Here is a 12,204-nt window from a genome sequence, read left to right as displayed (position 1 = left end):
CGACGCAGCACCCTGAGGTCCGTGTGCTCCCCGGGCACAGCGTCTGACGAGGAGGCTGGAGGCGAGGGCGGGAGGGAGCCACGCGGGGCTGCGGTCACCCCTCCGGGCAGCTCAGCTCAGGGCCCGGTGGGATGTGGGGGGCGGGGGGCGCCGTCAGAGGAGGAGGGGGCAGCCGGAGCAGAGTGCGCGGCCAGGCCCCAGCCCGTTGGCCCTGCTCCTGGAGCTGCTGGGCCGGGGGGAGGGGTGCCCACCGCGGCGGCCACGTGGGCTGGAGCCACTCAGGCACAGCCGGGCTAATGGGAGCAAATGAGAGGACAGGAGGCTCTCAGGAAAGGTAAATAGAATTACTCGCTGCCAGGCACTGGGGCCCTCCTGAGGGGGCTGCACCCCCAGCTGCTCACGCCCCCCAGGCCCGGATGAGGCGGGGGTGGGGAGGCTAATTAGGGGAGAGTCCTGGTGGGCAGCCAGGGCCCCTGTGCCAGCCGAGCAGCCGGAGGCTGGAGGCACCTGACCTTGAGGCGTCGGGCCACCTCCGGCCCAGGCCCCCGAGGCCCCGAGTCTCCTCGGAGCCCTGCCCACGGGGCTCCCCCCAGCCCTCGGCGCCCGGGCGCCCGTGGCCCCAGCTGGCACGGGGAAGGCACAGCTCTCCTTCACGGCGGCTGCGCTCAGGGTCAGTGACTGCCTGGGGGTGCGTCCTCACCCAGGGGCCTCCTGCTGCCCCCCCATCCCGAGTCCCTCTGCCCTTGTCCTCCTTTAATCCCGTCCCGTCCCCAGGGGAACCGGAGCGGCCAGTGGAGTCGGGCGGAGTGGAGGCCTGGCAGGGCTGGGCCTGTCCAGCCAGTAAACCCCGGTTCTGAGTCGGGGGCCCTGCAGGCAGGGGGAGGGGGCCAGGGGAGCGCCCCACTTTCTCACTCAGCGCCCCGCACCACCACAGCATCACTCCACCCGGGAGACAAATGCCCGGCCCACCCCCTTCTCTCACCACCTCCACCCCGTCCTTCCCTTGGTGCCCTAAGAGCAATGGATCCCACCCAGCCTATGCACACGTGTGTGTGTGAGCATGTGTGCGCGTGCGTGTGTGCGTGCGCACGTGTGAGCATGTGTGCGCGTGTGTTACTAAAAAGTGTGGAGACCAAGGAAGAGGAAACATGGACTTTGATAAACAGAGGTCACACCAGGAGCGTCGGGGCGCATCCCCAGGAGGTGTGCCTGGCCGGGGGGTGGGGGGGTGTCCCTGAGCCCCAAGCAGGGCAGAGGCTCCGGGGAGGCACCCTCAATGAGGGCACTGGGAGGGGACAGGGATGACGGGGGACAGGCACACGGGAAACAGCAAGTGAAAAGAAGGCACCTAATAACCAAGGAAAACGAAGGGCAGGAGAGGAGAAAGCCCGTTTACCACAGGCCGAGTCCACACCCAGACACGAGGGTGTAGATGCTCGACGTCTGTGGGCGTCACCGGGGAAGGAAGCTCCGCCGGGCGGGCGGGCGGGCGGGGGAGGGCTGGTGCAGTGCGGGGAGGGGAGCACGGATGGGAAACCCAGAATCGGTGGCTCCCGTCTGCCCTTTGGGATGGAAAGACAAGGACCAGCTGCCTTGGGGTGGCGGGTGGAGGCTGAGGCGGCAGGTCCACTCGGAGCTCCTCGGCTCAGACACCTGGCAGCCCTCGGCCGGGCCCTCCCCACCTGCTCTCCAAGGCTCAGTCCCTTTTCCTGCTCCTCCTCCTCCTCTCCGGGGTGCGGCACCCCAGCAGTCAGGCCCAGCTCTCCTCCCTTCTCACCAATCTTTAAAAGTCAACATTCAAAAAATGGAAATCGGTAGCCAGATGACTCCATCGGCAGCCTGGACCCTCCCGAATCCATACTGTGGGCTCCACTCCCCACACGCTGCTCACATGAGCTCCTTCCCCCCACGGTTTGCTGGACGCCCTCCTAGCAGGTCCCTGTTTCTCCCCGACCCGCAGCCCCGCTCAGCACAGGGCAGAGGAGCTGTCTGACATCCAGGTCTCCTACGAACCCCACCCCACGGAGCCTCACGTGTCACCGTCTACAGAAACGCAGGGGAGAGAGTGGCCTGTTACCACCACACGCGGGGACCAGCCAAATCCGGAACGTGGGAAACGCCACCATCAAGTGCGGGGGGCGGGCCGAGGGGCGGGGGGGCTTTAGTCCCTGAAGGAGGGGAAGGCAGCACGGGGCGGACGTCGGGGACACGGACTGGGGGGGTGCTCACAGCTCCGAGCGGTGTCTGCTCCAGGAACAGCTGACGGAGGAAAAGCCACGTCCGAACAGGCCGGCTCCCACAGGCCGCGTGTCCTCACCAGGGAGATCGGGTAGGGAGCCGCTGGGGCGCCCGGAGACCCGAGCAGCCACTGGGGGAGGCTGAGCGCCCCCAGTGCCTGGGACCAGGAAGTGGCAGTGCTCGCCCATTAGGGGGAACCCCCAGACGGGATGTCTGGGCCCCACCTGGGGAAGGAGGGCCCTGGAGGACGGGTCTGCTGTAAAGGGGGCTCCAGGCCCAATGACTGGGCCTCCATGGGTTGGCCCATCCCCAACCGTGCTCCCCTCCCCGGCCCCAGGGCCAGAGCCCCAGCACTCCCAGCACAGGGCCTGTGGACCTCTCCCCCAGCTCCCAGGGGTTCTTGGTGGAGACACCAGCCCACTGCCCTCCATCTAGAGATGCCGAGTTGGGAACAGCGGCAGTGAGGCCTGGAGGGGTGTCTCGTGGCCACCCACACCGGAGGGGGTGCATAGGCCCAGTTGTATCACCACGAGTGAGTGAGGCCACAGACGGTGCTGTGGGCAGGAGGCCGATGCCAGGGCCCCGTGTGGCCTAAGGAGCTGGGGTCGGTGCCCCTCCCGCTCCCAGCCCCACAGGACGGATGACCCAGAGGCACGTGGAGTCAAAACCAAGTGGATTAAAAAAAAGACACCCTAGTGGACTTTTAACACAGCTAGATGCAGCCATTCCCCACGTGCTGCCTGGGCCTCCCCACCCCTGGGGAGAGGCCTTTGGACCCCCAGAGCCCACCCCCCACTTTACAGAGGGGACACACAAGCAGGAGGCGGTGACGCGCTGGGGCTCCCAGCCAGGCCGGGCTGTGCCGCTGTCCAGAGGGACCATCAGTGGCAACGGGCGTTTGTACTGGGCAGCACCTGGGAGGTGGGCACCGATTTCCCCCCGGGGAAACTGAGGCAGAGGCTCAGCACCTACTCGAGGTCACACCTGCAGCACGGGCTGCTGGGCCCCAGCCCCAGCGGGACCCCCCAGGGCAGCACGGGCCGGCCTGGTTCCGCTGCCCCGGGTCTGGGTCCTGCGGGTGCAGGATGTGATGTGTGCCGGTGCTCACTCAGCCTCTGGTTGAAGCCCACTGGACCCCGCCCACCCGGCACACACTCCCTTCCGGCCCCAGACAGCGGGGCAGCTCAGTGACCCAGCCTGACCCAGCCCGCCCAGCCCCAGGCATCACAACCCTCCCAGGCCCTCGGGAGCACAGGCCACAGGGTCACAGGAACTCGGCTCAGCGCCCACTGGCAACCTCGGTGGCTGTTTATTGCACGGACATCCTGCCTGCGTCTGGCGCTGGGGAACACCCCCAGAAGACACCCCGGAGCCACCTGTGGGCGCTCAGGAGATGTTCCAGAACAGAGCTGGTGTGCCTGTCCACTGTGCCCGGCAGGCTCTCCAGTTGGGAGGTCGCGGGCACTTGGGTGTCGGTGGGTCCAGGCTGCAGAGGGTGCCACTGCCCCCAGGGGGCTGGCCCAGAGCCCACAGCACTTCCCACCCCGTCCTCCAGGCCCCCGTCCTCCAGGCCCCCCTGTCCTCCAGGCCCCCCCGTCCTCCAGGCCCCCCCTGTCCTCCAGGCCCCCCTGTCCTCCAGGCCCTCCTGTCCTCCAGGCCCCCCCTGTCCTCCAGGCCCCCCGTCCTCCACAGCCCCCAAGAGGCCTGAGCGCCCAGTAGAGCCCGAGATCAGACGAAATTTCGGAGCTCAGGGGCCTTGACCACGGCCTCGGGTTTCCAGCGAGTGTGGGCTGCAGGGACAGACCACCAAGAGGCCACCAGCATTGCCACCTTTATTCACGGGTCCTGGGCTCAGCACAGGGAAAGGGCCCTGGCGACCCTCCCCGCACGCCAGACAGGACCCCAGGGCCCTTGCCTCTGCCTGGGGGCTGCTGTGGCCACAGGGCACACACACCTGGGCCGGAACCCCATGAGGCACCGGGGGATCCCAGGCCTGGAGGAAGGGGCCAGGCTGGGCAGTGAGGGGGTGCAGGGGTTGGGGTTATTTGCTCCCATGAGTCCAGGCCAGAGAAGCAGCAATGTGGAGGACCCAGGCTGGGTGTGGGTAGGGCCACCTCAGAGTCAAACCTGGACGAGTCCCCCAGGCCCAGGAGACTAGAGGGCCCTGTCTCTGTCCCGTTCCTGGAGGTGGCCAGGGGTCCGGGCGGGGGCAATGGGGGAGACAAGAAGAGAGGAGTCAGGGTCAAGATCTTGGGGGCAGGCAGGGCCAGGGAGCTGTAGAGACACCCAGGCGGCGGGCCCGGGAGTGCGAGGGGCTGGCAGGGCGACCCTCCCAGGGACGGCAGCTGAGACCACCCCGAGGAAAGGAGGGGCTGGGGAGGAGGGGCAGGCTGGCCTTCAATCAGCTGTCTGGGTCCTGGGGTTTGCCACCCACAGGCAGCGCAGCCCGGCTCCCCGCCCCCTCCCAGGAGCTGGGCCCAGGGGAGAGCGGACGCACACGGGCGGCACGGATCTCCCGGAGGCCAGGGCCCCGCGGCCTTTAGGACTTCTTGGCATCCTGCGTGCTGCGGCGCTTCAGGTCGCTCAGGTCGATGGGCTTGAAGGCTGTGCGGGGCAGCTCGGTCACTGGGGGTGCAGGAGGCGGCTCCTGCCTGACCCCCGCCCCTACCTCAGGAGGCCCTGGGACCACCCCCCCCACCAGCTTCTCCAGCCAGGAAACAGGAAGCAGGTGTGCTTTCCTGCCCCGCCCCTCACTCTTCAGGCTGGTCAGGGACCTTCTCCATCAGGCCCCGCCCTCCATAGCCCCGCCCCCTCACTCTTCAGGCTGGTCAGGGACCTTCTCCGCCAGGCCCCGCCCCCAGCCCCGCCCACTCACTCTTCAGGCTGGTTAGGGACCTTCTCCGCCAGGCCCCGCCCCCTCACCCTTCAGGCTGGTTAGGGACCTTCTCCACCAGGCCCCGCCCCCCATAGCCCCGCCCACTCACTCTTCAGGCTGGGGTTAGGGACCTTCTCTGTCAGGCCCCGCCCCCGCTAGCCCCGCCCTCCATAGCCCCGCCCACTCACTCTTCAGGCTGGGGTTAGGGACCTTCTCCACATACTCCTCCACCAGGCCCCTCTCGTTGCCGGAGATCTGGCTCCGAAGGTCCCGCTCCACGCCCTGCCAGGCTAAGGATGGTGAGGCAGTCAGAGCTCCAGCCCACTGGGCAGCGTCCCGCCAGGAGAGCACCCCGCCCCCTCAGGGCGTCCTCACAGCCCCTCCATCTCCCCACTCACAGCATGTGGCCCGCAGACGGGCTGGCTTTGGACCTGAAGTCATTCCCAGTGCATCCCACTCCCTCAGAGACCCGCCTGGACCACCCCCTCGGTCCCCTCATCCTGTTACGTTTGAGCAGGGCTGCGGTCCCAGAGGCTCCTGTGATCCATTGGGGTACAGCGCTCACCCCTCCAGGCACACAGCCCCCACTTCTGGGACACCACTGGGTTCCCCAGAGTGCACATCTGTCTTCCACAGCCCTCCCCCACCCTCACCCCCACTAGCTACAAACACTGCCTCTTCCGGGGGCAGTGCCCACTGGGAACCCCAAGTGCTGACCGGCCCCCATTTCAAGAACCTGTTCTCCCCCGACAGACCCCATCACCCCGCCTGCCTGGGCCCCGAAGGCTGGGAGAGTGGGGGTGGGCCAGGCGGGCACCCGTACCTTCGTAAATGAAGCGCACATTCTCCTCGTGGGCCGGGGTGAAGATCTCGCTGCTGTTGGGGGGAGAGCGGGGGCTACTGTTCCTCTTGCCGTTGTAGACGACTCTAGAGACGGGGGAACTGGGGGGACCCGGCTCGTGAGGAGAGTGGGGATCCCACTCCCCTTGCCCCCCGGACGGAGGCTGCCCTGAGGCCTAAACCCACCTGGTCATCGCTGGGTCTGGTCCTCACGCCCGGCCGCCGGATCCCTCAGCCTCTGCAGGGAAACCCGGACACAGAGCAGGTCACCCTCTCTGGGGGCCTCCGAGAGGGGCGGGTGCAGGATGCCGCCTTCCTCCCTCTAAGCTGATGACAAACTGCTCTGGCCTCACTACTGGGGGGACCCCAAGGGTGGGGTCCACCACCATCTGGGCTAGGGATGCAGCAGGCCCAACTGGTGGGAGTCCCAGGGCTGGGTGCGGGGAGCGACACGCATGACCGGGAGCACCCGAGTCCCAGCACCCGGAAAAGCTGCCCGGGAGCCCTTCCCCGGAGTCGGGTGGTACGGATGGTCCCAGAGGCTGGGGTGAGTGAGCCGGTGCTGGGGACTGCTGGGGACGGAGCCAGCAGGGCGAGGGTGGGGGAGGGGTGTGAGCCAGGAGGAAGCTGCCAGTCTGGGGCCTGACCCAGTGACCAAGACCCTGGAGCTCGGCCTGTTCCTACCTGCGCTCTGCCCAGGGGATTTCAGAGCCCTGGGTGCGAGGCTATTTTTAGGCTCACTCTCAACCTTGCCAGCTGGACACACTGCAGGGTGAGGGCACTGCTGCACAGACTGGTCCCAGGCCAGTCCTCGCCCAGAACAGGGCAACCCCAGGTGCTGGGGTGGGGAGCCCTGGGAGGGGGCTTTGAGCACAAGAGACTCCCCACTCACCCCGGATCCCAGGGGCCCTGACTGCCCAGAGCATGAGCCACACCCCCTCCTGGAGGTCCGGAGGGTGGGTCGGTGGTGTGTCCCCCCAGCTCACTCAGCCATGCTTACACACCTGTGCAGGTGAGTGGGCACCCACAGGCCGTCAAGAACAAAAATGCACAAAACCAGGGGGCCCTGCACCCCTCCAGGCAGGGGTCTCCAGCCCGCGTTCCTGCCCAGGGCCAGGGCACAGGGGGCGCCCAGGGACACTCCCCGAGGGGCTGTGGCCGTGAGCAGAGGGGAAGCTCCAATTACACAACGGATCGAGGTGGCAGCACGATGACCACCCTGCCCGCCCTGGGCCAGGCCCTCACCTCCTCTCATCCTGGCCCGCGGCCCCTGCAGTCTGTCCCCTTCGGCCTGGCCGGCCTCCACCTCTCCTCCCAGCGCAGCTCGGCCTCGGCCTCTGGTCCAGCCTGGCCCCCCCTTCTCCCCTTCGTCTCTGCGTCCCCGGCCTGGCTGGGCTGGGCCTCAGGCCCCCAGATGCTTGGTCTTGGTGTTGGGGGCCCACCGCAGGCCACCCCTCAGGCTGGGCTTCCTGACCCGACCAGGACTGGGTTGTGGTGGCACCAGCTCCCGGCCTAGGGCTGTGCCTTGTCACTGAGCGTCCGCGCCGTCCGAGGGGTCTGGTCAGAGGACCTGGGAAGCTCTCTCCCGGGAGCCAGACTCTCCGCATTCTCGCCTCCAGTTTCAAAGACAAATCACATGACATTTTCAAAGGAGCCACTGCCTGCCTTCTCTCAAGGGGGGGCCACACCCCAGGCCTGACTGGAACGGCTCTGTCCCACCAACCGGCTTCCCAGCGAGGACCCTCCGAGTCCGAGCCCTCCCACGCCTCCCTCGGCTCGGCTCCCGCCTTGGCCCTGCCCTGCCAAGACCCTCACTCACAGGGATACTGAACACAAGTACTTCGAGCCTTGAGCCCAAGGCGCCCTCGTGTACAGCGTGCTGTCAACCCTGAGGCCTCCCCAGGTACTGACAGCTCCGAGCTGGGCTGCGGGGCAACGCCAGGTCCCCGTCTGCCTGCTCTTTCCAACCCAGTGCAACCCTCCTCGAGGCGCTCACAATCCCTGGCGTCTCAGAGCTGAGGACACAGTCAGTCTCCCCTCGGCCACAGGGGCCTCCCTCCCAGAGCCTCCGCCACGGTGCTCATGACTTCTCCCCATTCCTGGGCGGGGACCCGTGGAGGACCACTCCACAAGGGGACAGCCTCCTGCCCCACCTCCTTCCCCCTCCCCCACTCCGCCAGCACAAGCTGCCAGCACGATCTTCCCGACAACCTCTTCCCCAGCAGTTTCTCACCCGGACACCACCCAGGCCTCTGCTGCCACCTCGCCCTCGGCCTGGCCCCCATCCATTTCATCAGGTCCCGCTGCTAGGCCCTGGCCCACCCCCCCAAACACAGTCTTTGCCACAGAGCCACCTCTGCCGGCTGCCATCAGCACGGAGAACCACACATCCCCACCCCCACGCTCTGGAGGCCTTGACGAGCCCAAGCGCCTGGCGGGCTGCTTGCTGGACACACCGCGGAGTCCAGAACCCCTGGGTGGCAGAAGGCCACCCATCCAGCCGCCCCTGGGCCAGTCCCTTCTCTCTCTGGGCCTCAGCGTCGTCTGAGCCACAGCGGCCCCCAAGGTGCTCACCGGGCCCTCCTGCTTGACAGGCATCCAAGCACAGCCGCGTGAAGCCACCACCTCAAACGAGACCTCCGGGGCTGCTTATCCCACATGACCACGGACAGGGCCATCATGGGAGGAACGTCCCGCCAATCGGGGCACTTCTGAGAGTGACAGGGATGCTGCTGATGGCGAAGCGTGAACCACGCAGGGCAGTTCTGGCCAACCCAACAGGCCCGACCCACTCAGAGGAGGCGGAGACCCAGAAAAATACAGGGCGCTGTGGAGAACAGCAGCGCCCCTGGCCACGCACACCTTTACACGCAGCTCCCGTCCCACACTGGGCCGGAAAGAGACGTCCTGACAACCCGCTTTTTGGAGGCTTGGTGGATAAAGCAGCCTGCTACCCAGCGGAGTAGGGTCTGCACCCCAACCTCTGGGCCTCCAGGGCCGCGGCAGCCACGGCCGCCCGGATGGTTCAGCTGGGCTCAACACCCCAGTGGCCGCCTGTGCCCTTGCCTGCCTCCCGGAAGGTTCCTGGGCGCCCTGACATGGAGGTGGCCCTGCGCAGGCACGTGCCGTACCTTGCCCTTCCCTGGGCTCCAGAGACCGCCGGGGAGAGGCGAGGGGCCCACAGCCTGGCCTCTGACCCCCAGTCTCAAGCCCTCTCCCCACACACAGCCATCCGCCGGGCGGGGGAGACGGTATCTGGTATCCGTGGTCCAGAACAGTGACAGTGGGAATTCCGGAGTAGAACCCACGACGCAGCTGCTGCTCCTTCTGTGTTCCTTTGGAATTGTCCAGAAGCAGGTTTTCTTAGATTCCACTTCCCTGTCATTCTGTGTGTTTGGGGCTCTCACCGGCCCAGTTCCAGCCAATGAGAAAATGGTCCAAACCCCCCCCTCCCCAGCAGCGCCTGCAGGTCGCTGCTGAACTAGACCCCCAACGGGGCTGCCTGTCCATCACCATCACCCTGGGGCAAGGCCTCCAGCACAGGTCACCACCCCGCCCCCTTCCTGAGTGACCACAGCAGCTTCCCTCCCCGGAAACTGACTCGGGCGTGGGCATCCTCTTCCACATCACCTGGAAATCCGCCGTCCCTTCAACTCCCCCCCCCCCCCCCCGACACCCACCCCAGATAAAGACCTCGGCCTGCCCCTCCTCCCCGTCCTGCTCCTCGCTCAGCCCTCTGCACCCTCGGGCCGCCCACCGGCCTCTCGGGCCTTTGCTCAGCTGTGCCCTCCGCCCCGAACTCCTGTCCTCATCCTGGGGTCCAGGTGAAGGCCACCTGCCCGTGCGTGGAGTCTCCTTCGGGACAGGCGGGGGGACGCTGCCTGTGCACCTGTGCGACCTGGAGGTTTTGCAACCACAACCTGGGCTGTGGCTTCTTTCTGTAACTGGAAGGACGATGCCCTAGGCTCCCACCCGGTGCGCATCCGCTCCCGCCGCCCCGCGAGCCCCCGAGGGCGGGGCGGGCCAGGTCGCGCCCCTGGGCGCCCGCACCGGCCCCGCACGTCCCCGCAGGGAGGGGTAGGGCCAGCGGACACCGGGGCAGGGAGGCTACGGAGGGGCCGCCCTCGGGGAGGGTCTTTTTAATGGGAGACGGGACCTCGGTCCCGCTCGGCGGCGGCAGCTTCGAGGCCGAAAGGCGGCCCGGGCGCCACGTCCCCACGCCCCCTCCTCCCGCGCCCGGGCCGGGGCACCCCAAGCGGGGCCGCGCGGGGCGGGGTGGGTGGGGCGCACGGGCCTCCGCGACCCGCCCGGGCCCTGCCCAGCCCTCGTGGCCGCCGCACCAGGGCGGGTCCCGGCCGCGCCCGCTCCGCCCCCGCCACCGCCTCACCTCGCCGCCGCCGCCGCCGCCGCCAGCTGGGCCCGGCCGGAAGTGACGCGTCGCGCACGCGCAGCGCAGGAGCCGGCCCACGTGACCCCGGCGCGGGGCGCGCTGCACGCCGAGTCCCCGGGAAGGAAGGCAGCACCACGGGCTCAGGCGTCATGTTTATTGAAAAAGTACAAAGTGTCACAATACAAAATGCACCTGGAGAAAAAGCCAGGCCAGAGGCGCGCGTGGGTGCGGGCGCGCGTGGGTGGGCGCGTGGGTGTTGGGGGGGCGGGGGCGCGCGGGGGCGGGGCCGGCTCAGCCCATCCCGGTGCCCTGGAAGAGCTCCACCAAGTCCTTGAAGTCGGGGTCGATGAGGTCGGCGGGCAGGTCGCCGTCGTCGTTGGCCGCCTTCCTGTCCGCTCCCCGGGAGAGGAGGTACCTGCGCACAGGGCGGCCTGGTTGCAGCGGGAGACGCTGGGGGACCTGCCCCCAGCCCAGGGCCCAGCTGGAGCCGGGACCCGCCTGCCTTCCTATTCGAGGTGGGCTGAGGGGCGAGGACCGGCCCCTTTGGGAACTACCACTGGCTTCCCGTCTGCTGCTCCGAGGGCACAGGGCAGAGGAGATGCCAGCGGCCCCGAGGGCCCTTAGCTACACCTCCTGGAGGCTGCTTTGGGGGACACCTCCTGGAGGCTGCTTGAGGCCGGGACGGGTGGGGGGGAGAAAGCTCGGTCCCCCTCCCTCACCTGGCGATTTCGGGGTACCCGTCGCTGCAGGCGATGTGCAGGGGCGTCCAGCCCGTCTCGTCGCGCTGGTGGATGTCTGCCCCGTATTTGACCAGCAGCTTCACACACTCCAGGTTCCCAGACAGGACTGCTTCGTGCAGGGCTGCCAGGCCTGGGCGGGACAGGACAGGACAGAGGGGGTCAGGGCTGAGGCCACCCCCTGCCGCCCACAGACCTCGGCTGGCCCTGCAGGCGCTCACCTGAGGGGTAGAGGGTGTCCAGGGCCACTTTGCGAGCCCGGAGGAAGCGCCCCACCTGCTCCAGGTCGCCCTGGCGGATGTGGTCCAGGAACAGGACGTCGTTGGGGAAGCGCACGCTGCGCTGGGCCAGCATCCGCCTGCGCCGCTGCCGAGGGCTGTAGCCCACATAGCGGACCGTCCTGCTGGGCATCCTGGGGGCAGCGGAGTGGCCGCCCCTGTGGGGGCCCTACTGCTCAGGGGAGGCGTGCGCCCAGCCCAGCGGGCAGGGTCTCCGAGCCGAGGACGGGGCTTCCGGCCGGACAGCGATGGATGCTCCGATGCTCCTTCTGCAAGGGCACCTCCCGCTTATACGGGCCCGCGGAGCTATATAAAGCTGCGCGGTCATGCTCGCCCCGTGAGAGCTGAAATCGAGCCGCTGGCCACCCGGCGCTCAGATCCGCACAGATCGAGTTCACGGGCTCGTCTTTCAGCCCACCTGTCGCTGTGCCCAGCCAAAGGGGTCAGATCCTTCCTGGCCCTCGCACCCAGCTCCACCACGGGGCCCGGAAGGTGCCTTCCAGAGGGCACCGCAAGGACAAGGCCTGTAAGGCAGGCACCAGGCGTCAGGGGCCCGGCCTGGACTTGAGGAGGGGAGGCTGGCTCCACCTCCCACAAAGCTGGGGCTGCCCATGTCTGAGGAAGCGCAGGGCCCCGCCGGGGAAGGCCCAGCCTGACCCTTGCCCTCCCTGTCCCCTCACGTCACCTTCCATGGTGGCTGCGTCACTCTTGGCACTTTTACCAAAACATGGGCCTCGATGGCACTGCCCTCTCGCTTGGGGACCTCCTGGGTTAGAACCTAAATGCCAGCCCGGCCGGCGTGGCTCAGTGGCTGAGCGTCGACCTATGAATCAGGAGGACACGGTT

The 12,204-nt window shown here is 68.0% G+C and overlaps 2 protein-coding genes across 3 annotated transcripts; both read right to left on the bottom strand.

Annotated features, from left to right (window-relative positions):
- Positions 1 to 4,050: 4,050 nt before the first annotated feature.
- MCRIP1 (MAPK regulated corepressor interacting protein 1) lies at positions 4,051 to 10,387 on the bottom strand. Of its 2 annotated transcripts, none has more exons than XM_080681272.1 (5): positions 10,341 to 10,387; positions 6,140 to 6,191; positions 5,937 to 6,055; positions 5,302 to 5,403; positions 4,051 to 4,842 (listed from the first exon to the last, which is right to left on the bottom strand). In XM_080681272.1, exons 2-5 carry the CDS (start codon positions 6,145 to 6,147, stop codon positions 4,778 to 4,780), a joined length of 294 nt encoding a protein of 97 aa, XP_080537398.1. In that variant the 5' UTR covers positions 6,148 to 6,191; positions 10,341 to 10,387; the 3' UTR covers positions 4,051 to 4,777. The 2 variants fall into 2 exon arrangements, with proteins under 2 accessions (XP_080537398.1, XP_080537399.1); XM_080681273.1 differs by lacking the exon at positions 10,341 to 10,387 and adding an exon at positions 7,199 to 7,587.
- A 247-nt stretch (positions 10,388 to 10,634) lies between these two features.
- PPP1R27 (protein phosphatase 1 regulatory subunit 27) lies at positions 10,635 to 11,642 on the bottom strand (the record flags this gene model as incomplete). The annotated part of the gene is made up of 3 exons (XM_080681263.1): positions 11,302 to 11,642; positions 11,063 to 11,213; positions 10,635 to 10,758 (listed from the first exon to the last, which is right to left on the bottom strand). The coding sequence occupies exons 1-3, from the start codon at positions 11,489 to 11,491 to the stop codon at positions 10,635 to 10,637; spliced, it is 465 nt and encodes a 154-aa protein (XP_080537389.1). The 5' UTR covers positions 11,492 to 11,642.
- Positions 11,643 to 12,204: the final 562 nt, after the last annotated feature.

The sequence above is a fragment of the Plecotus auritus genome, assembly GCF_963455305.1.
Source record: "Plecotus auritus genome assembly, chromosome: 7".
NCBI classification, from domain to species: Eukaryota; Metazoa; Chordata; class Mammalia; order Chiroptera; family Vespertilionidae; genus Plecotus; species Plecotus auritus.
Note: the sequence above shows the minus strand (reverse complement) of the source record. Positions and strands in the feature narration are given on the sequence as shown.